Genomic DNA, 26,686 nt, shown 5'->3' with positions numbered 1-26,686 from the left:
AAGATACAGTCTCTATCCTCACTGAGCTCACAGTCTATTTTGCCATTTAAGAAAGAGAGTCATCCAATTGAAACTGAGGAATATTCTGGTAGCTTTGAGAAGGGGCACTAAGAAATACTGCACACAATACTGGATGGGGGTCCTTACTCTCAAAGAATTTATTTGCCCTTTGTACTTGGTCTGGAGCTAAGCATTTTTAAAGCAAATGACCATACTTTTCATGAGTGGAAAACAATCGTGGTGTTTTATAATTTTTGCTGATTAAAAAGGCACTCTTAAAAATTGTTGGCGATTTGAGAGAACAGAGGCTGCCAGGAGAGGATGGCATTTCCAGAGTGCTTAGGGAATATGTTTACCAGGGAGCCGTCCCTGACACCTCACAGGACGGTAAAGTCTCTGGCTCCACTAATTCAGAACTGTGACTAGATAAAGTCTCAGCTGAAGTTCAAGCTTGCATTATGTCTTATTGGCAACCAAACCATAAAAGTATCTCAGAAATGTCAGCATTTCTGTGTCCACATCTGGAAAGAATACAAACTCCTGGGTCAGAACCTGCGCCTTGACTCTTAGTTGAGGACATATGGTCATCTTACAGGCTTAGGTGAATTGATAATATAAAGTATTTATGTCAATTGTTTTGATCTGGTGTGCTAGTTCTAGATATTTTAAAGTAACTAAACGACATTCACTTACAAATAGTGTACATGCATTTGTAAGTACCATACAAATACTTTTGGAAAAGGGAGTGGGAACTCTACCTTTTTGTTGCCTACATATTTCTAAGTGCTTGAAAAAAATGTATATGCTATATGGAGTGAGAGATTTAATATGTAATTTATAAATGCATTAAATAATTCAGACTCTTTTAAGAGTTGTGGGTGGTTGGCCATAAAAAGGGCAGACTATTTATTGTAATGCAAAAATAGCTACTCTAAGGTTTTTAGGGTCTTGTATCTCCTAAATTCATATAGTTAAAGGACTTGTTTACTAGCTGTACAGATGTTTACCTTTGAATTGAACTGAAACAAAATTGGCCAGGAGATTTTAAAGAAATAAGTAACTTGTTTTGGTGTACTTAAGTATTGCATGCTCACTGTAGAAAACTGGGGAATACAGAAAAAGTATAAAGAAAAAAATCAAAATTGAATTATTTATTGTAAGTATATGTGCCTGTTTATCTCATAGTTGAGATCATATTGTACTTAATAACCTACTTCTTTCTTCATTTTAATATTATATTGTAAGCACGTTCTCATGTAATTAAATGTATATTTTTGCATAAAATTTTTTTCCATGGTATTTAAAACATTGTGTTAATTAAATAGCTCTACCATTTATTTCCCTTTTGTTGAACATTTGCGTTGTTTCACATCTTTATTATGAATAGTGCTATACTGAACATCATTTCAATAAATCTATATCTAAAATCTTATCGTTTCCCTGAAATAGATTCTTAAGGTCAATGGATATAAACATGTCCACGTGTCCACATCCATCTGATTTTAAAATCAGCTTTACTTCCATAGATTTATGTTTTATTGGTTCTGGGATTTCAGCATGAACCAAACCTGTTAATGAGAAGTTACTTTACTGCTAATGAGAAGGAAAGAGAACTACCCATTTAATACTGTACTCCCTGGCCTCAGAAGTGAGTTGGTTTAACCTCATTTGACTTGTTTTAATTGCCAGAATAACAACTCAAGGCAGGATTCCATGAAGGCCCTTGTATAAAATTGTATTTACTTTTTTTTTTTAATGACATTTTAAAAACCATACACTTTTTCTTGAAAACATCGAGAGAAAATAAGACCAGTTAAATATCGAGAGAAAATTACGACCTGGAAACATAAAGGCCTATTCTGTCTTGTTACATAATGTACATACTCTTTGAAGGAAAAAAAAAAAAACATATACGAGAAATACTTGCCAAATTACTTGTGGTGATGAGTACAAATGTACACTACACACTAATTTTGGCTGCAGAGAACCCTGGAACATCAGTCCTATAGACAATATGGCCTATTGGTTTGGCTAAAACGTCTGTTTGGAATTGTTCTGTTGCTGAAAACATCTTTTCTTAATAGAGTAACACTTCACTTACTGAGCGCTGTTAGGAAAAACAGCTTCCAAAGGAATCAAGGTTTTGCCTTTGAGTGCCAACACATTCTGAAGGCTTCCTCAAATACAGCAATGTTAATGTCACTGCCTCCTTAACCAACTGATACAGACTGTAAAGTACTTTTATTGATGATCCGAGGTCATTTTTTTAAGCCACAATTACTATTCAGTTATTCTTCAGAGTCCATGTGTCCCTACTTTAAATGTTACCAGATTAGGGTTTTTAAATTCTTTTTTTCCATTGATACCAGGTTTTCTATTATTTCTTGTTACTATAAACATGCTTGCTTTTTACCAGTGTTCTCTATCTCTCGTCTGTTATTTTTCATCTGTTGGTGAAAGTTCATTAGAAATCTATTCAAAATAAAGCAGCCCCTAATGGGAACTCAAAGTACTACGCCATGGGTAGAGCTTTGGTGCATGAAATCTATGAAAATCGGTTTGAATTTCTCAAGGCTTTGCTGGCCTTGGCCATTTCAGATAGTGATGCCAGTAATGTACCACAAACCTAAAAGAAATCATAAGAATCGTGGCTTGTATCTACTGATTATTTGCTGTAGCCTTTGAACTGGTTTTCTTGCTCTCATAACTCTTCACACATTATCATTGTGATCCTTTAAAAGAATGTAAGTTTGATGTCATTTCTCTGTTTAAAACCTTCTGGTGGTTTCCTCATCCTTAGAATAAATTCGGGTATCTTTTCACCCTGGCCTGCAAGGGCCGGCCCCAGATCCCCTTATCTCACTGCCTCATTTCCCACCTCTCTTGCTCGCTCTGATTTCTTGCTGTTCTTTGAACAGGTGATGGTCGCTCACCTGAGACCTTGGGCACTTGCCATTTTCTTATCCTCGCACCCCTTCTCTGCTTGGCTCTCTCCCTCTTTTCATTCAGATCTCTTCAAATTTCAGCTCCTCAGAGAGGATTTCCAGGAGCATGTAATTCAATACAGCGTCCCTTGTCACTCTCCATTCCCTTAGCCTGTTTTATTTCCTTCAGAGTACTTCTCACATCTGAAATGATCTTACAACATGTGTTTATTGTCTATCACACCTCCAAGAATGTAAACTCCATGAAAGCCAGGGGTTTTGTTTTATTCATGAACACATCTCTGAGTACAGAAGAAGAATGCCTGTAGGGGCTCGAGAGATAATTTTTGAAAGAATGATATGTTATTTAATTCCCATTACAGTCCTAAGAGGTTGACATTACTGAATGCCCATTTCATAGGCTGAGCAAATTGAAACTCAGAGAAGTTAAATAAACCTGTCCATACCCCACAGCCGCTGAGTACTGAAGGTGGGGGAGCTGGGAACAGGGGAGTGGGTCATGCCTTGTGTTCGCTTGGAGGGATGTATTTTAGATACGATCACTGAAGCCACTTGGATACACTAAATACACAAGTAGCAAACCTGACTTGAGAACAAGTTGCACGGGAGAGAAAAGAAAAATGTTAGTGTGGAAGTTCTTATTTTCTCAAAGGGGGACACTCAGGGATGAACGTTAATGTAGCTAAATGCGACCCAGTTGTCGTGAACTTTGGGCCCTGAGGCCGCTGGGGGGTGGGAACAGAAGAACCAGGGTTCAGGTAAGTCTCCTGGCAGCCACAGGGCAGCAGGGACTAGATAGAGTCTGAGGCTGTCACAGCAGCTTGGCCAGCAGGCCTGCGTCTCTGAGGGGAGGTGAAGCTCCCTGAGGCAGCACTAAGTGTACACCCACTGATGAGAAGGTGAATGCCAGCTGCCCTTAATGTGCTCTGTGCCAAATATCCTTAAAAGCAGGGAAAACAAAAGAAGGGAAACTATAAAGAAAAAAGACAGAGAGATGGGAGCGGTTGTGATGCCCACTGGGGTAGCCACCGGCTCCTCCTTTGAGGATGGCCCTGTGGCCTCACTGTGGTGAGTCAGGTCTGCAGGCTGCCTCAGCCCTCAGTTCCTTCAGGGTCCGCCCTGGGTGCAGAGCTGCCAGGCCCGAGGTCGTGCCCTCCCCTGAGCGGCCACATCCAGTGTCTGAGAGGTGGAGGTCAAAGGCCTGACTACTCTGGCCCCGCCTAGGACATCCTGAAAGACAAAATGCTCCAGAGATCTCCTCAGGGATGGCTGAGGCTGGCAGGCCTGGCTTACAGTTGTTTCCTCTGCTATTCCTGCTTCTTCACCATTTCCTTTCACAGGCGTGGATCCCTAATCACTATCTTGTATTGATACTTCTAACCCTTTTCGACATCTGCTTCTGCAGAACCCAACCTGTGGTGTCAGGTTTCATCACTGGCTAACAAGATGTCTCTTGGTACACTGGAACCCAGAGGCAGCCTCTGGCTATCCAATGATGAGCAGAACAGCCACAGTCTATGACCTCATGGGGCGTTATCAATTAGTGGCGGTGGCAGATGTTAAATGAAAAAAGAAAAAAAAAATTGTACTAAGTGCCATTAGGGTCTGTAGAGAAGAAGAAAACCCTATAATATTGACAACCGTTAGTTAGCGTAGGTGTATTGTGTTTTCATGTTAAAATTATGACAATGTGGGCACCTACTCAGAATTCGCTATCAAAATAACACCATAACAAAATTGTTGATAGAACAAAATCTTGTTAACTTTATTTCATCCTTTCAAATCTGCAGTCTCAGATGACCATTTATTTATAATGTCCTTATCAAAGTAGATCACTGGTAAAATAAAGACTCCAGGATATAGAAGGCAAAGGGAGATTCTAGTTGGGATCTACTGCTTTCCCCTTTCTGGTGGCCACCATTCTCCTAAGAACACCTGTGGTGAACTGCTTCCTGTCCTGCTTCAGGTGCATGGGGTGTTCGTGAGGGTATGTCACCCACATTTGAATGATCAGGAGCAGTATTTCTCCATCCTGGTTTAGGAATGTGCACATAATCTCAGGCTGACCAATAACTGTGAGCTCCTGGACTTTGCCAGAACTATTAGGCAAGAAGCTCTCAGGCCAGTGGGATCAGAAAGCTGGTAAAACGGAAGTCTTGAGCTTCTGGTGGCCGTCGTTTGGCCGGAGAATGAAGCTGACTGAATCCTTTAAAAGCTGGCTTCAGAGAAAAACTTAAAATTACAATTGACACATCAGATCTGAAAGTTTAAAACAACAGGTCTTACTATTGTCATTTTATGATGTTATGGTGTCATTTCTGAAAATAAATGCCCACTCATCTCAGAGTCACCACAATCTTTTATTTTTAGAGTCTAACCTCTTTCCAGGAAGTAGTAGAATGAAGGAGCATTCTTAGTGGTCATTTGATAAAAATTATCCATTATTCTTTTTTTTTTTTTTTTTTTTTTGCAGTATGCGGGCCTCTCACTGTTGTGGCCTCTCCCGTTGTGGAGCACAGGCTCCGGACACGCAGGCTCAGCGGCCACAGCTCACGGGCCCAGCCGCTCCACGGCACGTGGGATCCTCCCAGACCGGGGCACGAACCCGCGTCCCCTGCATCGGCAGGCAGACTCCCAACCACTGTGCCACCAGGGAAGCCCTATCCATTATTCTTGACATTAAAAATTAAATTCAATGATTAAAAAAAAATAATATGTTACCATTTATATCATACGTTTAGAATTATGTGGTTTCCAGTGTGAGCAGAATTTAGTCGTGCCTGGAAAGGAACAGAGGGCAGTGGCTGAGAAGCACATGTCCTCATAAGACATACCTAAATAGTATCCTTAGGATGATTCATGCTAAGGATTTAGAAAAAATAAAGTTCTCCTCAGAGGAAACAATTTTAGCTTCTAAAGGGCATTCACTTCTGTCATCTCGATTCCTGATTTCAGTGGTTGCAGGCTGTGGACCTCTGTGCCGCACTTAGGACAAGCAAAGGACGCATCATATAAGAAGCTACTCTTCACACAGTAGTAACAGAAAACATGTTCGCAGCCTATGGTGTGAGGCATGGTGGGCCACTCCCCACACAGAGAACACTGTCTGCCGCTGGTGGCCAGCGTGCTGTCACTGCTTGGAGCTCTGGTCAGAGGGATACACCATGAAGAGAGCTTGGCTTTCAACTTCTGGATACTGACAAGTGGTAAGAGGAAAATCAGAAACTCGGCAAAGCTGTGCCAGAGGAGTTCTCTATTCATATACTCAAAGCCTACTTCCCGGACATTTTGGGGCCTGCAAAACACAGAACGGATGCCCAGCAGACGCTCGGTCAAAGTTGCGAACTTGCCCCTTTGAAGGAAAATCAAGAAATTAATCAACCTGCCCAGCTTCAAAAGTCCAACCACGAGATTCATGCACTGCTTGGCTTTCCTGAAGGATGCTACGTGACGGTTTCGAAACAAATCGTAGCATCGTTCTTCTAACCACTTCCCACCGATTGTACAGACGGCATACCACAGCTTTTGATTTTTGCTCAGTGGCTGGTATCTCAGGTTTGGGGAAAAATCGTTCTTGTACTGAATATTCAAAACTGACTGTCCCACGGTGGCATTTTTAGAGTAGATGGTGAATCTCCATAAGAAAAGCCACAAGAATGCTTTCACCTCTGGTTCAAAGCGGGCTAACAGCCCTGGCTTAAATCCATGAAAGCACTGAGTAAACTGGGACCAAACGAGTTGCTCCAGGGCCTTGTTTAGTTCAAGTGCATCCAACTGGCTTATTCTTAGCACTCTGTTTGTCCGCTTCATATTCTCATCTCTGGAAGCCATGCCTTCTCTAAAGGTCTCTAGGAAAAAGTACAATTAGAAACCATCATCAAACAGTTGCAATCTTGTACTATCTTCTCGACTTACACTTGGAAAACTGTGACACACAAATGACACAGAACACAGAGGAGATGGGCTTTCAGTAGCATCAAAACAGCACAGTAAATAGTCACTTCTTACTTGGAACTTCTTCCTCTTTCTTCTCTCTCTCTCCTCCCTCTCTTCTTTCCTTTCTTCTCCTATCTTTTCTTTCCATTCTTTTTTCTGGCCCTCCTAATCAAAGGAATAACAAGTTTTAGCACGTTGCATCTTTTTTCCACAAACTTTCCCCTAGGTAGTCCTCCTGGGTCAGATATTTTAAAGGGAGATGATAAAATCCTGAGGCTAACAGTGATGAGGCTGAATAATAACATGACCTATTAAATACACGAACTTAATAAATACAATGAACTACGCGGAACGTTGCAATGGATGGTGAGCCAAGATCTCAGTTTAATTTCCAGCACTTCTACTGACTCTGAAGGAATATTTTCAACAAGTCATTTAATGTGTCTCAAGAACATTTTACATTTGTAAAGGAAGTTAGGAGAAAACAAAACTAACCAGTAAGTATTTATTATTCTAGCACACACTCATAGAAGATAAATAGTAGCACAAAGCAACATGAATGCAGCAATGTCATTATTAAGGTGCACATACAATTTTCTAAGAAAAAGAAACTATGATGTAAAAATAGACACTGAGATCATTTCATAAAAACACTAAGGAAACAAATAGGTGCTATAGGGATAAAAATCTTTTAAAATGAAATAGAAACAAGCTGATTAATGGTTAGCTGGGCATGACTGACTCATTCAAAATGCATTTATTAAATGCCTATTTTGTGCAAATCAATGAGATTAAACCACCCAGCAGCTACTGTTGTTAAGGAGTTTAGAGATTCTACATTTTACTTTAGGTACTTTACATTTTATTAATGAACTGGAAGATCCAATATATGACAAGAAATCTCTTTAAATTTAGTTTCTAAAACAGGCCCTCAACACACAGAGCTGGATCATGATCTCTGGGCCATCAAAAGGCCTTTGCAAGGCCCGAGGCACTAAGGGAACACTGAGCTACAGATGGAGGCAGGGATCCCGGTGAAGTTCACTGTCACCAACTGTGCAGCAATTGTGACCTTGGTCAAGTCATTTCACCATGCCTCTGCTTTGGTTTCTTCACTTACAAAACTAAGGACCGGAGACAAAATGACCTCTAAAGTTCTTTCAAATTCTATTATATTTTTTTACAAAATTATACAAAAATAAACAAAAATGACTACTAAATAATAGGTGGTTTAGTGCTGTTTTCTTCTCAAACCAGATCCATGACAGGAATGCTTCTCACTGATAAATAGGGTGGGTGATCTCAACTTTTTCCCCCTTCCTGCAGCTCCCTCAAGACTTGACTTGGCAGCCTATAAGCTACAACAGTGGGGATTTTGGCTGCAAGTTCTGTGCAATCCTTGCCTCACACTAGCCAGGAGCTACAGGAAAGAAACAAGGGGATTAGGACAGAGTGCCCTTTCTTCTCTGTTTTTCTAATCCATTCACGACTCTATCCCCTCCCAGCCTTTTCCTCATTCTGGCTGCTCTCAGCTCCCCGCTGGACGACATCTAATTGGTCTATCTTACCTTTTGCGTCCTTCAGTGCATTTCCCACACGGCAATCCTTCTAAAACACAAGCCTCCCTAAACCTACCCTCAGGCTGCTTTCCTTCCTAATGCTTCAACCTCTAGTCACAAAGTTGCCCCCTCTCTTGTTCGCTAGTGGACATTTGCTGTCTGTTCCCGTCACCTGGAACAGTCTGTTCCCATTCTTTAACTGAAAAACTCACATGAGACTAAGTTTTTAAGTACTAGCTTAGGGACCACTTCTTTCTGACCCTCCAAATATGAGTTACCTGCCTCTCTAGCTGTTCCTTTAGCACCCTGTCCTTCCTCTTTCTTGGCCTTTATGTATTTACTGTTCGTAAACTACTTTTTTTTTTTTTTTTTCCGTACGTGGGCCTCTCACCGTTGTGGCCTCTCCCGTTGCGGAGCACAGGCTCCGGACACGCAGGCTCAGCGGCCATTGGCTCACGGGCCCAGCCGCTCCGCGGCATGTGGGATCTTCCCGGACCGGGGGCATGAACCCGTGTCCCCTGCATCGGCAGGCGGACTCCCAACCACTGCGCCACCAGGGAAGCCCCGTAAACTACTTTTTAACTGTCTATTTCCTCCGCTAGAAGATAAGCCCTGTTGCGAAGATTCAGTCTTGTCACAGCGCAGTGCCTGATACACAGACCGCCTCCTGCAAATACTAGATGAGTGGAGTAGTGAACACAAAAGTCTAGGGTGGGTGAAGGGTAGAAAATACAAATTCCCATCCAAAAACCTTTAAAACTATTTCAAGTTACCATACCCAGACTGTTGATTACTACTTCTTTCAACATGTTTCTTGTGCATCTGCTGTTTCCCAATGAATGTGTCAGAGCCAGTGATAAAATGGGAGGACAGACACAGTCTCAACCCTTGCAGAGATTATAATCTAGTGAGTGGGAGGAGGGGGAAAGGAAGAGGGTGCTGCACAAAATAACACTCAGGCAATTACAATAAGGTGTGATAGGTGATGTGCAAGGGGAACTTCAGAACATTTTGCTTGCAACTAGACCTCAGAAGGTCCAAGAAGGCTTCAGGGGGGAGGCAAGATCTCTGCAGCTACCTGAAGGATCAGCAGTGTCAGGCAGATACAAGAAGGTAAGAAAACCACTCCAACAGAGAGAACGCTAGGTGCCAAGGACAGGAGGGGTCAGGACAAAAGATCAGGCCGGAAAGGAAAGCAAAAGACGGAAGCTAAAGGCTCTAAAAGCCGGGTTGAGAAGGCTGCATTTTATCAAGAAGGTAATGGGGGAGCCACTGCATGGCTGTAAGCAAAGAACTAATCATTGCATTTTAGACAGCTTGTTCTGGCCACATGGAGAATGGATCAGAGGCTGAAAGACTGGAGGCAGAGAGACCAATTAAGATGACTGTTAACATGATTTAGTGAGAAACTAATGATGGTCTAAATTAGAAAGGTATCAATGGGGATGGAAAAGCAGGTACCTTTGAAAGCTTGGAGGTGGAAGAATGGACACGACTTAGTGAGAAGTAAGCCAAGAATAACTGACTTGAGTAATGAAGTGGATGGTAGTCCAATTCTCTGAAATAGGAAACACATGCAGAGATATAGATTTGAAGGGAAAGATAATAAATCTGTGTAGTTTTAGAGATCTGAGGCTCCTGTGAGACAGCTAAGTGGAAAAGCTCAGTAGGCAGTTATGGGGATATGACAGAGAAAATCTGGGTGGAGATTTTGAGTGTGAGCCCCCTCTCATGGGACCAATCTATTTTAAATTTACTTGATCTATTTAAATGCTACGATCAGGAAGGCAGTGGTCTAAAGATAGGTAGATCTTGTCCATTTACAGCACATTCGACTTTCTTTGTAACAACGTCATCTTATTCTCATGGTTTCCTACTCCAGCTACTGTGGCATTTCATGGGTTACGTTCACTGCTAACACAAACCTTTGGCCTTTCAATCTTTCTCTGCTGGGGTCTTCGCATCACACTCCTGTAGTCTCTTGCTGTGCTTCTAGTCTAGCGCTCTTCAAACCTCAGCACTCATCATGCGGAGGCCTTGTTAGATTGCGTCCCTCAGTTCCAGATTTTCTGATTCAGTAGGCCTGGAGTGGGAGCCAAGAATTTGCATTTCTAGCAAGTTCCCAGGTGATGTTGCAAATTACTGGGCTAGTCCATTTCCAAGCTGAATTCATAATTTTGTGGTCATATCTATCACCCATACAGCTCAATGCTGCATGCTGGTCTTCCCACTCATTTCTGCTTGGTTTTCATTCCTAGATCTACAAAGGCTCTTACAAATCTTCACTGATTCAGGCTTTCTCTTTCTGCTATTAAGTAGTCCTTGTGAGACTGAGACCATTCACAGATTCCACAATTTCTATGAACATCAATACATCCTAGCCCTGCCAGATGCCTGGGATGCAAAGATAAAGTCTTGTCCTGGCTCTCACTTTAAAGATTCCCACCAAGGTCTGCACAAGGGAAGCAGGCAAGGTGATGGACAAGTCAGGCATTAGCGAAGGTAGATGGTATTGCAAGGTTCTCAAAGACACTCCATAAATCTTAAAACTATCTCAATAGAAAAGAATCCCAAAATTTATGTAAAAAATCATCAGTGATTATTTTTTTCACTTTCTTCTGCAGTTTACAAATCTTCTCTAATTAACATAACATTTATGTAATTAAGAAAAGAAAAAAACTAAAACATTATTTGAAAAACCTCATAAGCAAACCAAACTCTATAAAGTTATTTATTCTTATTTACCAAATCATGTCTTTTTTACCTCATTATAGCCCCTGGGATAAAGTACAAACTTCTTAGACCTAACCTAGCTCAATTCTGTCTCCATCTCTGTAACCATATAACCCATTATTCACCAAAGAATTTTTAATTGCAGACTATCCTTCCGTCCTGCCTTTGTACCTTTTCTCATGTACCTAAAACACTTACCTTCCCCAGCAACTCCTCCTACCTCCCTCAACCATCTGCCCTTCACATTCCAACCCAGTTACAACATTTTCCACGAAACCTTCATAATTACCTCCAACTCCCATTGTCAGCATTTTTAACTCTGACAACAATTGTCCGTGTCACATGCTTGAGCCCTCAACTCCTTGTACTGTGATTTCAGTAGTGTGAATACATCTTCTCTCCCTAACTTGACCATAAACTAGTTAAGGGAAAGTGCCTCATACTTGCTTCTCAAAGTGCTTGCCACCCACAAAGTGACTTTGATACCTAACTCAGTTTTCCTCATGCAAAATTCTGTAAATCCTTCAGGATAGGTGGGAATACAGTATATGGAACTCTTCAACTGTGACAGTATCAACAACTCGGCGTCTTCCCCAGGTTTCGTATTCTGTGGTTAGCAAGATAGGGGAAACTCTCTTATTCGTATAAGTACTCCTGAAAAAGCTCGGATCATACTGGACATCGATATCAAGTCCAACACTACCAGTACCCTCCCCTCACCCCTTCCCTGCCCCCAACTTAAACTGGGATGGATTGCTATTCTTCTCAGTTGAGGGTCAGATGAGAAGGATGGCTTGTGTTGGAGCACCAGTTGTGCCAATTTATGTATCTTCAGATATTAGAGTCACAATCAGTTCTTAGTAATCTTACAGAATTTACCACAAAGACAGGCACACAGTAGTTGCTTAGTAAAGATTTGCTGATCCCATATGAAGTGGAATGAGTAGTTTGGTAGTGAATCTGTACTGACTGAACATTGCTGAGAGCATCTACATGAACTGGAGGTTGAGGAGACCTATCTCTTCTCAGGTCCCTTACTTGTATGTAGGGAGAAACTGCTCAGAGAGAGTGGCTTCTCAGAGGAATCATCTATTTCAACTTCCTCATTTCTGGAGGAATCATACTGACGGACATTTAGTAAAGACAGGAATTTTTAATGGCTGCCAGAAAGGAAAACTTAACACACTCTCTAACCAATCCAATATTTAACAATCCTTATTATCAAAAAATTCTTTCTTATCCCTTCTGTTACAGTTTAACTTTTTTTTTTTCTTTCCTTTTCTTCGCCCCAGGCCTGGCCTCGGGGTAGATTAAGAACAGCTGGGCTCGATCTCCTCCCTACAAAAGACTCTTTACTAGAGCAGAAGACTATTATTAACTACTCTTCGGCCTTTGCTCTTCCAGATAAATAATTTGTTTCTCTGTTTTTTTTGTTTTAGATTTTAGTTTCCAACATCTTAGTCATTTTTGTGACTTCTTTTAGTTGTAAACATAGAACAGACACTGTCCATTATGCACCATAGTTTGTTAAAGTAGAATAGCCTTCCTATTGCTCTATATTCTTGTCTGGCAACTGTGACAGAGTAGAAAGACCAGATTTAAAATCAGATGGACTTGGACTCAAGTTCCAGCTTGGTCATTTAGTTGCTATGTAATCTTAAAAAAGTCATTAGCATCAGATTCTTCTAGAAGTTGGAAATGAACCACTACCTGACAATGTTGGTAAGATTAACACAGATAATGTTATGAAAGTGGTTTGGAAACGGGAAAGCAGTATTGTTATTGTACTATTGCTACTTGGGTTAGGGATGAGCATAAGAAGAAAAAGACTCGGTGGATTTTACCAAATCTCATTTCAAAAGACTGAAATCTTCATTATTACTCATCTAATACCTCAGTCGACCTGTGGTAAAAGAATTTTTTTTTCCCCCAGGAAATACTGACTACACCATTAAAACATAACTGGGGCAGTTACACAGTGAACATGATGGCACCTTGATGTGGGCATGTGTGGGGGCCGGACGGGAAGGGGAGAGACATGGTCCAGTGGAACTCATCACACCCTTTACTTGCATCTTATCTGAAAGGAGATGTTGGGGTGGGAATCCCGAGAGAACGGGGGTGGGTGCCAGCATGACCTGCTCTCTGGGCTGTTTCACCCGCATCCACGTGGCTGTGCCTGTTGATCCGGAAGCAGAGAAACCTCCAGAATGCACACCAATAGCACCTGACTCTACGGTGCTTCGCTGAACAGGGCCTGATACAGGCAGTCCAAGACGGGCATCCAACCTTGGTTCCTCACCAACACACTCCATTCAGTTCCTCCCCGCCCCGCTGCCTTCTGGCAGGTCAGTTATTCTAGAATACTGGCTTTAGAGAAGGGCAGTGCTCAAGAGTAGAAGAAACTGATGAAATCGAAATAACTAGAAGTTCCATTCATCTGATTATAGAACTTCTTCCTTCCACTGTCATACAATAATATTTGCCCATAATGGGTGTAGAGCACAGAAAAATGCCATAAGTGCCTTAAAATCACATAAAGTTATTCTCAGTCTAATGTAAGAAGTTGGTGTTTCAGTGAATTTGAATTCTCTGACAAATGGCTACTCAATTTAACCAATATTTATGGAGTGCCGACAAAATGCTGGGCATTCTCCTAGGTACCAGGGATCCGGTCCAAATAGTTAAGTCTCAGTTAACTTCTTTTTAGTCAAGCATTTCTAAAGAAATAGGATGCTATGGTAATCAAGACTAGCCTTTGATCTCTGAAGCAAAGAATGGATCTCAAAATAGGAAAACACTATAAAGGGTCACAAAGCTCCCCGGGGCAGAAAAGAGAAAAATTGCATATAATGTTGTGCAAACTCCAGAAATATGCAAGCACTGACACTGGCCATGGTCTATCTGGGAAACACAGGGATGGGTTCCAACAGGAGCTGCGTCCTTCATTATTTAATTCCCATCAACGTCTTTGCACTTGTTAGGAAATAAAGAAAAAAGTCGCCTGCTGTGACCAGAGCTTAAGGGCTTGGCAGGAGAGACTGGCTGAAGAGTCAACACCCTGCAAAAAGACCCTGTTTTAAGGAAATTGCATTGATTTTGTAGCCATGAGTAATCACTGAAGAGAAGAGACATAACAGGATATAAATTTTAAAATATTAATCTGATGGTGGAGTTCAAGAAGTTGAAGAAAGGGAAAACTGCAATTCTGGAAGACCAGTTACAGGACTTCTTTTTTTTTTTTTTTTTTTCTTTTTGTGCGGTACACGGGCCTCTCACTGTTGTGGCCCCTCCCGTTGCGGAGCGCAGGCTCAGCGGCCATGGCTCACGGGCTCTCAACCACTGCGCCACCAGGGAGGCCCCAGTTACAGGACTTCTGCAACCTTTCAAGGGCCTTAACTAAGGTGCTTGTTAATAACTTTCTGAACAAGTCATAGTAATTTAACTTGCTTCACTGACAACTATGAAAATAAAAAAGATTACAGTGTCCTCACATTTTTGAATCAAAAATCCCCAACTCTTCTGGTAAACCAATGCTTTCCTGACTCTGTTACATTGATCGCTAACCACACCCAACTATTGGTCAGTCTGCTTCTACCTTCAAGAGTTTAAGTATTAAAAATCCCATATTATTGGTTCTTGTAGGTTAGCATCTAATTTCACAAAAGTAGGCTCAAACTTGACTAGTTAAAAAAAATACAAGCTAATCTTTTTTCAAAAAAGTTGCGATTGTTTTGAATTGAAACAAACACCATCAGATTTAATTCAAATTGATTTTTCCAGAAGGCCAAAATCAGGTGATGCTTTTCCCTGCTCTGCCGTGAAACCTCATTCTTTTAATACACAATCCTATCAACCTCTTCCTCCCCACTCCCCATTTCCCAAACTATACTAAGTTAAGATTCTAAAAAGTTAACCCAGGGGGAAACATGTATGGCCATGCAAAGAGACTTATACAATAATTAATTAGAAGCATAATTGGCACTAAATAAATTAGTGTTTAGTGAAGGATACTGCTATGTTAAGGATATGTGAAAAAGAGGCTTAAGGCAAAAATCAAGACCAGATAAAAAGTATAGCACCTACGAGGGTTAGTGTCATTAACTTGTCACATAAATATGTTTAAGACAAAATGATCTAGCACTAAAAACTATTAAAAAGGTCTCCTGCTGGTATTTTATCACGAGACAGGTCACACTGCTTTTCTTTCACAGAGAAAAAAACAACTGAAAATTCGTTTACTAAGAGCAGCGATATATAACCTTATCCCTTAAATAACTCAGGCTTTCTTTTTAAGCTTTTCATCCCCCAAATAAAACTCTGTCATCTATATTGCATTCCAAAACCAAAACAAATGACTGTATCTCTCTAAAGAGGGAAGCAGCATTTTTCAGGATGTATTCCAGAGCTTTTATTGAGTATAGTACAAATTATGAATGAATATATTTTATTTAAAAATATGCTATTGACAGAAATCTCTCAATAATAATGTGGGTATTGTCAAGGGCCTGTCAATATTAATGTAATTATGATTAAGGGGATAACATGGATTTTTACCTATAATACCAAGTAACGTCTCCTACATTACTGCTATCAATATACACATTATTATTGACCTGTTCCGAGATGCTCAGTACTAGATGTATTACCATTAGGCATGTTTGTCAATGCATACTGCCGACAAAAATTTTACACTTAAATTTACAGTCCTGTAAACTTTGTCAGCAGAAACATGTGATTCCCACGTAATTGCTAAGGTTTCAAATCCATCCGTATGCACCCCCGCTCCCTGCCAGACTATCCTTTTCTAGATCCACAATAATCAACTAATTTTTAGTATAACAATGTTGCTACCACACTATCCTAAAGGTTCTAGTAATCAAAATGGATGAGACCATTTTTGCCTTTTAGGTTTTAAAAAAAAAATTTAATCAGCATTTCATATTAGGAGGTTATATGAAAAAAGTTCTATAACCCGAGATCTTAAGCTTTGAACCTATACCCTACTATTTTATTTCCTTTGTGTAGTCAGATAGATTTACTGTCCATTGTATTGAAATCAATACTAATAAATGGGACATGCATCAAAGAGAGATTTAACAGGACACTGATTCCCAGAACACATTTCAAACATGAGCAAAAGAGAAAAAGCTATGGCTGGGACCCATTAGAACACAGTGACCTCTGGCACTGTGAACAGGCCTAGAAATCAACAACTGTAAGTTCAAATCCCACTTCTGCCACAGGCTTGCTAAGTGACTTGTCACTGCTCTTTTGTTCCTCTCTTTCATCAAATATGAACTAAGTCTCAATAGTTTACAGATATCTGATGATACAAATCCCAATTGTTCTCATTTGGATACAGACAAGACATGCAGAATTTGAAAATTCCCTTATGGACACTAGATCTCTGAATTACTCTTAACTTAAATGCAATCCTCATCAATTTCCAAATAGAATTTTTCTTTTTGGGGGTGCTAGTGGGTACGCAACAAAATGTCTTTAAAATATATCTGGAAGGATAAAGTTCCAAATAGTATACATTTCTCAAAAAGACGAACAATGATAAGTAACTTGCCCTAGCAGAGGGGAAATACTCTTTTTATTTGGAGAGAGTTGGGAACTCAACTCAAAGACTACAATCTTCAAGACTATAATTAGTCTTACACAATTGAGCACCTTACCTATTTCACTTATGGTTATTTACTCAAGTATCTACAAGTAACACAAAATACTTTTTTTTAAACCTGAGAACAGAATTGCCCATTACTTCGGCCTCACTTCACAAATACATTTTTAAGAAGACAGCACGGCACTCATCATCTTTTCTTTCAGAAAGTTGATACTTCTGAGTCTTTGAGAAAGAAAGCACATTGTGGAAATAAAGAGCAGATGTCTGAGTGAACGTGGGGGAGGGGAGTTAAACTGCTTCTGATTAGTTCTGTATTCTATCCCAGGTTTACCAACAGGCTGTGTGACTCTGGGCAAGTCATTTTACCACACTCTCTAGAATCCTTATAGGATTTTAGAAAACCTTGGAAGAGGAAGAGAAAAAAATAAAAGAACAGTCATTTCCAACTGCAGAAATGGTTCATGTCGAACATGAGTTTGGAAAAGGCTAGAGAAAGCGGAGAAGTCAGAACGGTGGTACCCATGAGACAGACTCAATCCTCATGGAAAAAAGTAGCGAAGCCTGATGGAAGAGAAACCCAACCAATCTGTGAGTTTACAATTGCAGTAAACCTGTACCACTTACTTTCTGGTTATGAAGTGCTAATAAGCAACGACCACAGCTAAGTGTCCTTTGCAAAATTAAATATTAAATCATTTAATCCTTATAATATTATGAAAGAGGTTCTTTCAGTATTTGTGTTTTAAATCAAGGAAACTGAGGCACAGAGAGATGAGCTGGCTTGTATGAAAATCACACAGGCAGAAGTGGTGGGGCCATGCTCTGTACCAGCATCCTCTATGGACAAGGTGATGAGGGACCTAAAAGATGAACATAAACACTTCAGTATGGCACTGCAGGACATGCAGATGGGGCTATTTTAAGTGGCTAAGTACTAAGAGATGAAGATTGCAGGCATGAACTACAGCAAAAATTGCAATCCAAGGATGAACAAACAGCAACTACATGAAACTTACGGAGCAAATAGATCTTTAAGTACTCTATAAATCTGGAAAAAAACCTGAGGATATAATTGCCTAAGAAGAGAATTCTAACTGACTTTAAGATTATTGGAACACAGGTTTAATTGCACATTTTATGGCACTTGAGAGAATGTGAGAAGAGCCATGAAGGAACAGAGGTATTAGCAATGGAAAAGGAGGAAGTACCATGGGATACATACTATGTATGAGGCACCAGACATTTTCTTTACAGTTCTTTATCTCATTTAATCCTCATAACACGGTAAATATTAAGCCCATTTTAAGAAGTAAAAAATTAAGACAAGACTGACAACCTGTTTAAGGTCAAGCTGGCACCTAGTAAATCTCTGGTAAACACTAGAGAAATGGTGGAACACACAAAAGGAAGTTAGTAGTATGAGTATTTGGTAAGCCTGGATCAAATTCAATCCCACAGAGCTCGAAACAGAATTTTTCCCTCATGACCTTTCCGAACACCAGCCTGCCAGTCAAGCTCTCAGGACCGTAGACAGGAAGAAATTCAAGGAATCTGGTAAAGCTGCCCGAGTTGCCTGGGATGCACCTCATCTACTTTCCCTGTCTTTCCGTGTGGTCAGAGAACCATTCAGAGAGACTCAATATCAAATCTGAACCAAAGGAATATGGGGGTGAAAAAAGGAGGTGCAAACATTCATTTAACTATTATGAACATACACCATACACAAGGTAGAGGCAATGCCAACTCACCTGCCTGACACTGGAAAGGAATGGGTATACATAATCAAAACAGAATTACTCCAGAGCTCTTGGTTTTCATGTTTTTATAATAAGAAGAAAGAAAAGAAAACTGGGATGAAATTTTATCTCACCTTATTGACAGGCAGGTAAGAAGGAAGAGCTCTGGAAAATAAAATGAAACAAGATAAAAAGCAATGTAGAAAAGGGCATTTTGATTCCAAGGTGGGAAAAGGTTGGGAATTTAACAGCCCACAATGGGAAGTACAGAGGGTGCTAGAAATCCTCTTCCCTGCTTCCACGTCCACATCCAGAAATCACAGCGATGGCACTTGCAGTGCCAGGATTACAGATGTGGGGCAAGTGCGGGCAGTTTGGGGCTTTCCTCCTGAGGTCTCTTCCACCTTCTAAAGGAGCTGAGGAGGAACATGGAATGTTTAGAAACTGCTGTCATTTCACAGTGAAGAGAAAAAAGGGAACGTCCAATTTGCTTCTAGGTTGTCCAACCCAGATAATCAAGGGAGGGAAAAAAAAAAAAGAGGCAGTGATTCAGAGCAGAACTTTCGTCCAGAAATAAAGATTGTGCATACTGCATACCTTTTCCTGTGCTAGAGGAACTGGAGCATGGTGGAGTGCAAGAGGCAAAGAAACTTAAAATATACTTGATGCTGTGAGCAAAACATGGGGCCAGGGCTTGGAAATTTACTAGTAACGTGACATTAGGTAAGACTGCTAACATCTTTATGGTTCAGCTACCAAAAATGGAAAATGGAAAACATCTACTTCCCTATTGCAAAGACTACTATGAGCTTCAAATATAAGCAAAAATTTTATGGCTAAAATTTTAAAAAGTAGGCGGAAAAGAGAAAAGGAATTATGACTCTGATCAAAAAGAAAGAAACTTAAAATTTTTATCTATTAAATAAGGTTGAATATAGACAGGTTTGTGGATTTTGGTAATGAATTAACTGTGAACATATACACTTTATTGCTTAAAAAACTGTAATAATCAAAGGAATGCACCTTGAATACAAATGAAAAATTAACCAAAGAAACAAAATTTTAATGCTAGAAGGAAACAGATCATCTAGTCTAAAATATGAATTTAATCTTCCTAACGGGATCCCAGTTTTTCAAGCAGAACAGGAAAAATAGCTGTTCTTGTAAAATACTGCTGAGGGTCTGCTTGTTTCATCTCTCCTCTGCATGGCTCCAGTAAATTTCTACAGAAGTCCTCCTATGGAACAGTTTTAAAACCACAGATGGAGGTGCTACTCCTAATTTCTAAAAATGAGGAGAATAAGGCTAAGAGGTAGACCTGGTCAGGAGTTGAACTCAATTCTCTTGATTTAGTCTAGCATGTTCTCTACTATGTCCTGTTACTTCTATTTTCTTTCCTTTTTTTTTTTTTTTTTTCCTAAGGAAAAAAATAAGGGGTTCTCCTTTTAACTTGTAAATAATTCCTAATTCCACTCTCTCTTTTCTTCCAAATCTCTTTATAGCCCCAAACCATTCAACTCTAAACTTTCTGGGTACAAGTAATGGATAATATGGGCAAGATCAGGGAGAAGATAAAGTGAAAAAGAAAAAGGAAGAGTCAGCCATCCCAAGATTATCCTGTTCAGGCTTAACTAAAGGTAACTCATCATGGGAAAGTATTTAGACGACAAACTGTGGTGTGGATGGAGCCTCAGCCTCCCTGTAATTGCTTGAAACTGTCCAGGTATATAGTATTCCAGGGACATCAAAGAATACAGACGTGTTGTGAACGGTCAACAACTTGGTCTGATTCTGTGAACAGCCCTTTCACTAAATGTAGTATTTTTGGAAAATGGGACCTAAAGAAATAAGTAAACAAACAATGAGTTTTAATTTAAGGCCTCAGAAGAACAATGATTTTTACATTCTATCTCTTATCAGAAATCAATGTTAAACATAAAACGCTCATCGCAAGCAATTTTCTAAGAAAATTCTCAGTAACTTTTTCTCCCCAAGAAAATTAAAACTGCTTTTGAGTTCATAGTCTTTCAGAAATGTTGGAAACTTAAGCATACTCAACTTTTTTGGTACCAAACATAACATTTTACATGAACCATCAGATATTAAAGTTTTGACCCTGAATAATTCTTAAGCCGTTCGTAACAGTTAAATCTCACCACCGCCAAGTGCGGGGAAAAGATTTCCAAGTGTGTGTCTAGAAAGTCACTTCGCAGAATGCAAAGGAGCTCAAGTCTAGCTGTTGTTTCTTCTTTTCTTTTTAATGGTGCGATCCTAAGACTATTTTTAGGAGTTTACGTTTGTCCCACTGCCTTTCCCCAAATCAGATTGTGACTGCCTCTTCCAGGAAGACAATACAACAGGGAAACAAGTAAAAGGCGACAATTACAAGGTCGTGAAACTCCACGCCCTCCCAGCTGTAAGCAAGACCTCAGGTCCGCACTCCGGCTCTCTCGGGCGACACTGACCTTAGGAGTCTGCGAAACGCCCCGCTCCAAGTAACTGTTCCTGAAACATTCTTTGGGAGGCTTGGCTTTTCCTAGCAGAACCTGGACTCTCCAAGCTTCCGGAACTCGAGGGTTTACGTAGTGACGCAGCACCCGGAAGTGCCTGAAAAAAAGGGTAAACTAAACCAACGAGAACCACGCTTTAGCGCGCCGCGGAACAGCGAATGTCCATGTGCCGAAGGCCGAAGGGCCGAAGAGCCGAAGGGCCGAAGAGCCGAAGGGCCGAAGAGAACACCCGCGCGCGATGATTGGTCGGCTGGCAGTGGAGGAAATCCGTATCTGATTGGCAGGAGAGTGGCGAACGCGGGGGGGCCGCGCGTGGAGAGGCTTTGGTGTCAGGGGTCGCTGGGAAGCAGAGGCTCTCGAAAGCAAGGCCTTCCCTGCCCTCGGGCGCCGGCAGCTGGCCTCCGGACAAGCGCCGCCGAGTGGCGGCGGGGCGCCTCCGCGTCTCGGGGACTCTTCGCTTGCCCCGGGTGGAGGGCCCACCGCGGGATAGCTCCATTGGGAAGGGAGCCTCCGGCTAGCGCGGCAGCATCCGAGCTGGGGCAGTTTTGCGGCGCGGCGCTGCCTTAGGGGTAGGGGTGGGGTTGGGGCGGGGCTTGTTGGCCTTTGCAGGCTCTGGGAGGCAGGTGGTCCCGTCTAGTCGGCCATCCACCCTGCAAAATCGCGGCTCGGGAGGCCCTACCGGGCGAGCTGGACGCGCTCGCAGCATTGGGGGCCGTGAGCTCCCGGCCGCAGGCTCGGTGTGAATCACCCCAGAGCTCTTAGAAACACCGACAGCCAGGTCGCCCAGTTCTGGGGAAGTGAGGGGGGATTTCTAAGGACTGGGGCCCGACGGAAGGTATTTTTTGAGCGTTCACCAGGCAATTATGTGTAGCCGGCGTTGAGAATCGCCACTGCCTACTCATGGATGGCACTGTCGGGCTGGTTTGAATGAAGTCAGGTGCGTAAAGTTTCCTGCACACAGTAGGTCTTAAAAACGTTTGAGCTCCTGTCTCCTCTGGCCCCGCCTTCTCGCCAGGAGCAATCAGTCCTACAATAGCTGTATTGATAGACATTGGAGAGCTCATCCTGTAGAAGCGGTGATGCAAGAAAGCTTTGGGGTTTTTTTTGTTTTGTTTTGTTTTAATTATCCCGTGGAACACTTGTTATTCAGAATTTAAAACATAGATAAGATAAAAGAACATTTCTCAGTGAAGTCTCATACTGTTCAAGTTCATTTTTACCTGAAAGATACACAGTTAACACCACAGATAGCTGGAATTTTCTTGTCTTCCATACGTTAAGGAGCTCTCAGGTCAGGCCTAGGAGAATGATGGTGATGGTTTCTCCAAATAATGAAATTCCCACTATAGGAACCAAGAGTACAAGTGATATAGAGTAGGAGCTCCAAGCTGAAAGGGTGTGTAGTTCCCTTAGGTACAGAAGGAGAGGTTTCTGCAGAGCTCGAGTCGGCCAGCTAGTAGCCACTAGCCACCTGAAGTGTGGGTAGGCCAGATTGAGATATGCTCTAAGTGTAAAATGCACACTGGATTACTAAGATAAGGTATGAAAAGCAAAGAATGGGAACTGTTCATTTGTTATATTGGTTACATATCAACATGAGAATGTTTTGGAAATTTTAAAATTACATATGTGGCTCCCGTTACACTTATGTTGGATAGGGCTGTTCTATCTCTTTGAAGAAGACCAAGTCTTTTATGTAGCAGTTGTGAAGGAAGGCAACCACATTGTACTTCTCAGGTGGACCTACATCTGTACTGTGCTTCACTTAATTTTTATGAAAGGGAGAAAAAGGGACCAAAAAAAAAACTAACATAGGGGACATTTTTAGAAAGAAGTTTCTAATTCACGGAGCCTTATGTATGTCACGTGAACGTCACGATATCCATTGATAATAAAAACGATACCAAGCTATTGAGAAATTTGAATTATGTTTAAGGAATCTGATTAAGAGGGCAAAACGTGTAGAACATTTAAAATTTCTATTGAAAATGTTTCACATAGGTTCTGGGTTTTGCCATTTAATCCCTAGATACAGTGAACTTTTTTAGTTTTCCAATGAGCTAGTAAGCTGAGGTTTCAGGGAAACTTTGTTTCCAGTTTTGTATATTTGCTTTAAAAATATATTTTTTTTCATTCATTTATTTAATAAAAGCCTGCCGGGGGCCAGGGGTATTGCTAAGCAGTGTTGATGTAAAGGTTAGCACTCAGACATGGCCCTTACTCTCTTGGAGCTATAGTGGTTATCAATTCAGAGACAGTGAAAAAGTACATAATAACCAAGGCATAGTGTATTTTGCCATTGAGTAAGTGCTTTACCTCTGTAAGTTCAACACATTGTTTTAAACCCAGAATTTATATATTCCTGCTGACATTTTAATGAAGAGTCTTATTAGGACTTGACTATGGGCTTAAAGTATATTAGTAAAAAAATCAAAGTATACTTAATTCATCTGTTAATTATGAGAACTCAAGAAAAAATTAAATTAGACTATTCACCTTTAAAAAGAAAGAAAAGATGAAAAAATTACAATAGCATCTTATTTATGATACCTTCTTTTAGCCTTTCAGCAACTTTTAGGTTCTAAGGAATTTAATAATAGAAATGGAAAGGCAACATTGATTTATGCCCCAACATAGTTTAAAATTGCTGACTTTAAAAACTTAAATTTATTTTAGCATATTACAGAGTTCTTAAATCAATATATTTGAGTCTTTTAGGAAAAAGGTAAACATAAATCTTATGTTAGTTTACTACTGCTGCTGTAACAAATTACCACAAAGTTAGTGGCTCAAAACAACACCAGTACGTTATCTTACATTTCTGTAGTCGGAAGTCCAGCTCGGGTCTCCCTGGGCTAAAATCAAGGTGTCCCCGGGTCTGTGTTCCTTTCTAGAGGGTCTAGGGAAGGATCAGGATTTTTGTTTATTCAGATTGTTGACCAGATTCAGTTCCTTGCTATGGTAGTATTGAAGTCCCTGGTTCCTTGCCAGCTGTCGGCTGAGAGATGTTCTCAGCTTCCAGAAGCCACTCACATTCCTTAGGTTGTGGCCCTCTTCAAAGCCAACAATGGTAGGTTGAGATCCTCTCATCCTTCTGATTTCTCTTACGTTTTCATCTGTTGTTTCATCTCTCTAATTTCAGTTTTTTAAGACTCTGGTTAAGTTGAGCCTACCTAGATAATCCAGGATAATCTCTCCACGTCAAGGTCCGTAAACTTAATCACATCCTTCAAGTCCCTTTTGCCGTAGTGAAGTAACATATTCATGGGTTTCAGGGATTAGTGCATGGACATTTTTAGGGGAGGTTATTCTACCTACCACAGATCATACTTGGGTCCATGCAGTATATCCATCATTTCTTATCAGTACTCTCAGTACTTTAGGATGGAATAATAATGTTTATAATAACAGGTAAATTTTATCCTATGTATAATATGTTCCAGGCACTATTCTAAACCCTTTTTCTGCATTTACTCTTAGTCCTTAGAAATGCCCTAGGAGACAAGTACTGTTTTTTATCCCCATTTACAGAGAGGGAAACAGGTACAGAGTGGGGAAGTAACTTCTCACAGCTATTAAGTGGTAGAATGAGGATTTGAATCTACATGGTCTGATTCCAGGGCCTCTGCATGCTCTGAACCACAACATTGTAGAAATTTGTGAACGTCTGGATTTACTACACATGCTTTAGTGATATAGTGACTATGAGTTCAGGCTCTGGCATCACAAGGTGTGGATTTATATTCTACCTTTTACCAGTTACTGGACGACCTGGACAAGTTACCTAACCTCCCTGGTTAGGTAACTGAATTATTAACTGAATTCATGACAACACTTGAGGATTCAATGAGGCACTATATGTGAAGTACTAGAAAAGGGCCTCCACGTGAGCTGTTGCTAGCTATAATTATTGGTGACAATTCAACTTTTAAAAACAGTTTATCGTGAAAAAGGAATGTTTCCTTTTGTAAATTCAGTCTCTTTATGAAATAAAAACTGAAAGTTAAATTTTTCCTTTTTATAAAATTTTATTTATTTATTTATTTATTTTTGGTTGTGTTGGGTCTTCGCTGCTGCACGTGAGCTTTTCTCTAGTTGCGGCGAGTGGGGGCTACTCTTTGTTGCGGTGCGTGGACTTCTCATTGCAGTGGCTTCTGTTGTTGTGGAGCATGGGCTCTAGGTGCATGGGCTTCAGTAGTTGTGGCATGTGGGCTCAGTAGTTGTGGCTCGTGGGCTCTAGAGCGCAAGCTCAGTAGTTGTGGCACATGGGCTTAGTTGCTCTGTGGCATGTGGGATCTTCTGGGACAAAGGCTCAAACCCGTGTCCCCTGCACTGGCAGGGAGATTCTTAACCACTGTGCCACCAGGGAAGCCCTAATTTTTTCCTTTTAAAACACCACAATGCTGTCTCCTTTCCCAGCTTCTAATTTCTCTCCACTGCAGCCTCTCCTCCGTCTTTCTGGTGGTGTTACTTTCTAGTGCTACCTGATCGAACACTTTAAATACTTTGTCCAGACTCTAGTTGCCCCAGGGTAACATCCAAATTCCTTAGAAAGGCACCAGGACACAAGCTCCAAATACCCTCTGCTGCCATTCCTCTGCCTAGTATGTACACATCCACCATTTCTAACTTCTCACTGTTCTCTTTTGCTATTATTATTCTTGGAGGGAAACATGGCAGATGCTGGGTCTCTGGCCATAACGCCTTCTAATACTACTCCAAACCTTACCCTCTTCTAATAATCTTTGCTGCCATTGCCTTAATTCAAACCCTCATGTTCTCTGCATTTTATTTCCTAACAAATTTGTGGCCTCCTTATCACCCTTCAAGCTTACTCTCCTCCCTGTTCACCAGAATAATCTTTCTAAAGTACAAAACTCCACACATTGTTACTCTTCTTCAAACCCTTCATTGTCTCCCCCTGACACCAGTTCCTGCAAATATTACTCCTTTCCTTATGTCTCTTAACACCAGTTAGGTGCTTCCACTGTTGCATTCAAGGTATGCTTATTTAAGCACTCTGCTTTCCTTCTAAATCATGAACTCATTGATAGGGAGTAAGAGATGCTTTTGCTTGCACGAATTTATTATACTATTTCATCATTGCCTATTTACATGTCTGTCTCTTGTCACTGAGTTGTGGACGCTTTAAGGGGAAGCTTGTTGTTTTATTTCTCTTTTCTTCTGTGCCCAAGAAATAGGAGGTGCTTAGTAATTGTTGAATGAATGAACAGGGAAAAATAACCGCAAATACATACAATGGAAAAAATGCTGCTTAAATCCCCAAATGTATCCAAAGCAATTTATTGGGAATATATAAGGTTCTGATTTTAGAAGAAGCATAACTGGTAGTTAAGAGCATGGACTCTGGAGACAGAGTGTTTGGCTTTGAATTTTGACTCTGCCACTTACTACCTGTGCACTCTGAACCTTGAGTCTGTTCTTTGTCTTTAAAACAGGGATGATAATAGTAACTATCACTTAGGGTTAATAGAGCCAAGTGAGCTTGTGTTTATGAAGTGTCTATAGTAGTGTCTACCACATAGCAAATATTCTATAAGTGTTGGTTAAGTTAAAACACAATAGTTTATGTTCTTATTACTTTTGATAATAGCTAATGTCCTTATAATACAGT

The 26,686-nt window shown here is 40.8% G+C and overlaps 1 protein-coding gene across 1 annotated transcript; it reads right to left on the bottom strand.

The window, feature by feature from the left end:
- Window positions 1–4,682: 4,682 nt before the first annotated feature.
- On the bottom strand, window positions 4,683–21,217 carry PEX2 (peroxisomal biogenesis factor 2). The gene is made up of 3 exons (XM_029223207.1): window positions 21,007–21,217; window positions 6,954–7,046; window positions 4,683–6,793 (listed from the first exon to the last, which is right to left on the bottom strand). The coding sequence occupies exons 2-3, from the start codon at window positions 7,027–7,029 to the stop codon at window positions 5,859–5,861; spliced, it is 1,011 nt and encodes a 336-aa protein (XP_029079040.1). The 5' UTR covers window positions 7,030–7,046; window positions 21,007–21,217; the 3' UTR covers window positions 4,683–5,858.
- Window positions 21,218–26,686: the final 5,469 nt, after the last annotated feature.

Source organism: Monodon monoceros, unplaced genomic scaffold, assembly GCF_005190385.1.
Source record: "Monodon monoceros isolate NGI ecotype Baffin Bay Population unplaced genomic scaffold, NGI_Narwhal_1 Super_Scaffold_14, whole genome shotgun sequence".
Taxonomy (NCBI): domain Eukaryota; kingdom Metazoa; phylum Chordata; class Mammalia; order Artiodactyla; family Monodontidae; genus Monodon; species Monodon monoceros.
The sequence above is the reverse complement of the archived record's forward strand: the minus strand, read 5'-3'. Positions and strand labels throughout refer to the sequence as shown.

Coding starts and splice junctions, on each gene's coding strand:
- PEX2 (XM_029223207.1), bottom strand. CDS start 7,029: ATGGAAAGAAAAGATAGGAGAAGAAAGGAAAGAAGAGAGGGAGGAGAG. Junction 6,794..6,953: donor GAAAGAGGAAGAAGTTCCAA/GTAAGAAGTGAC, acceptor ACTTTTTCCTAG/AGACCTTTAGAGAAGGCATG.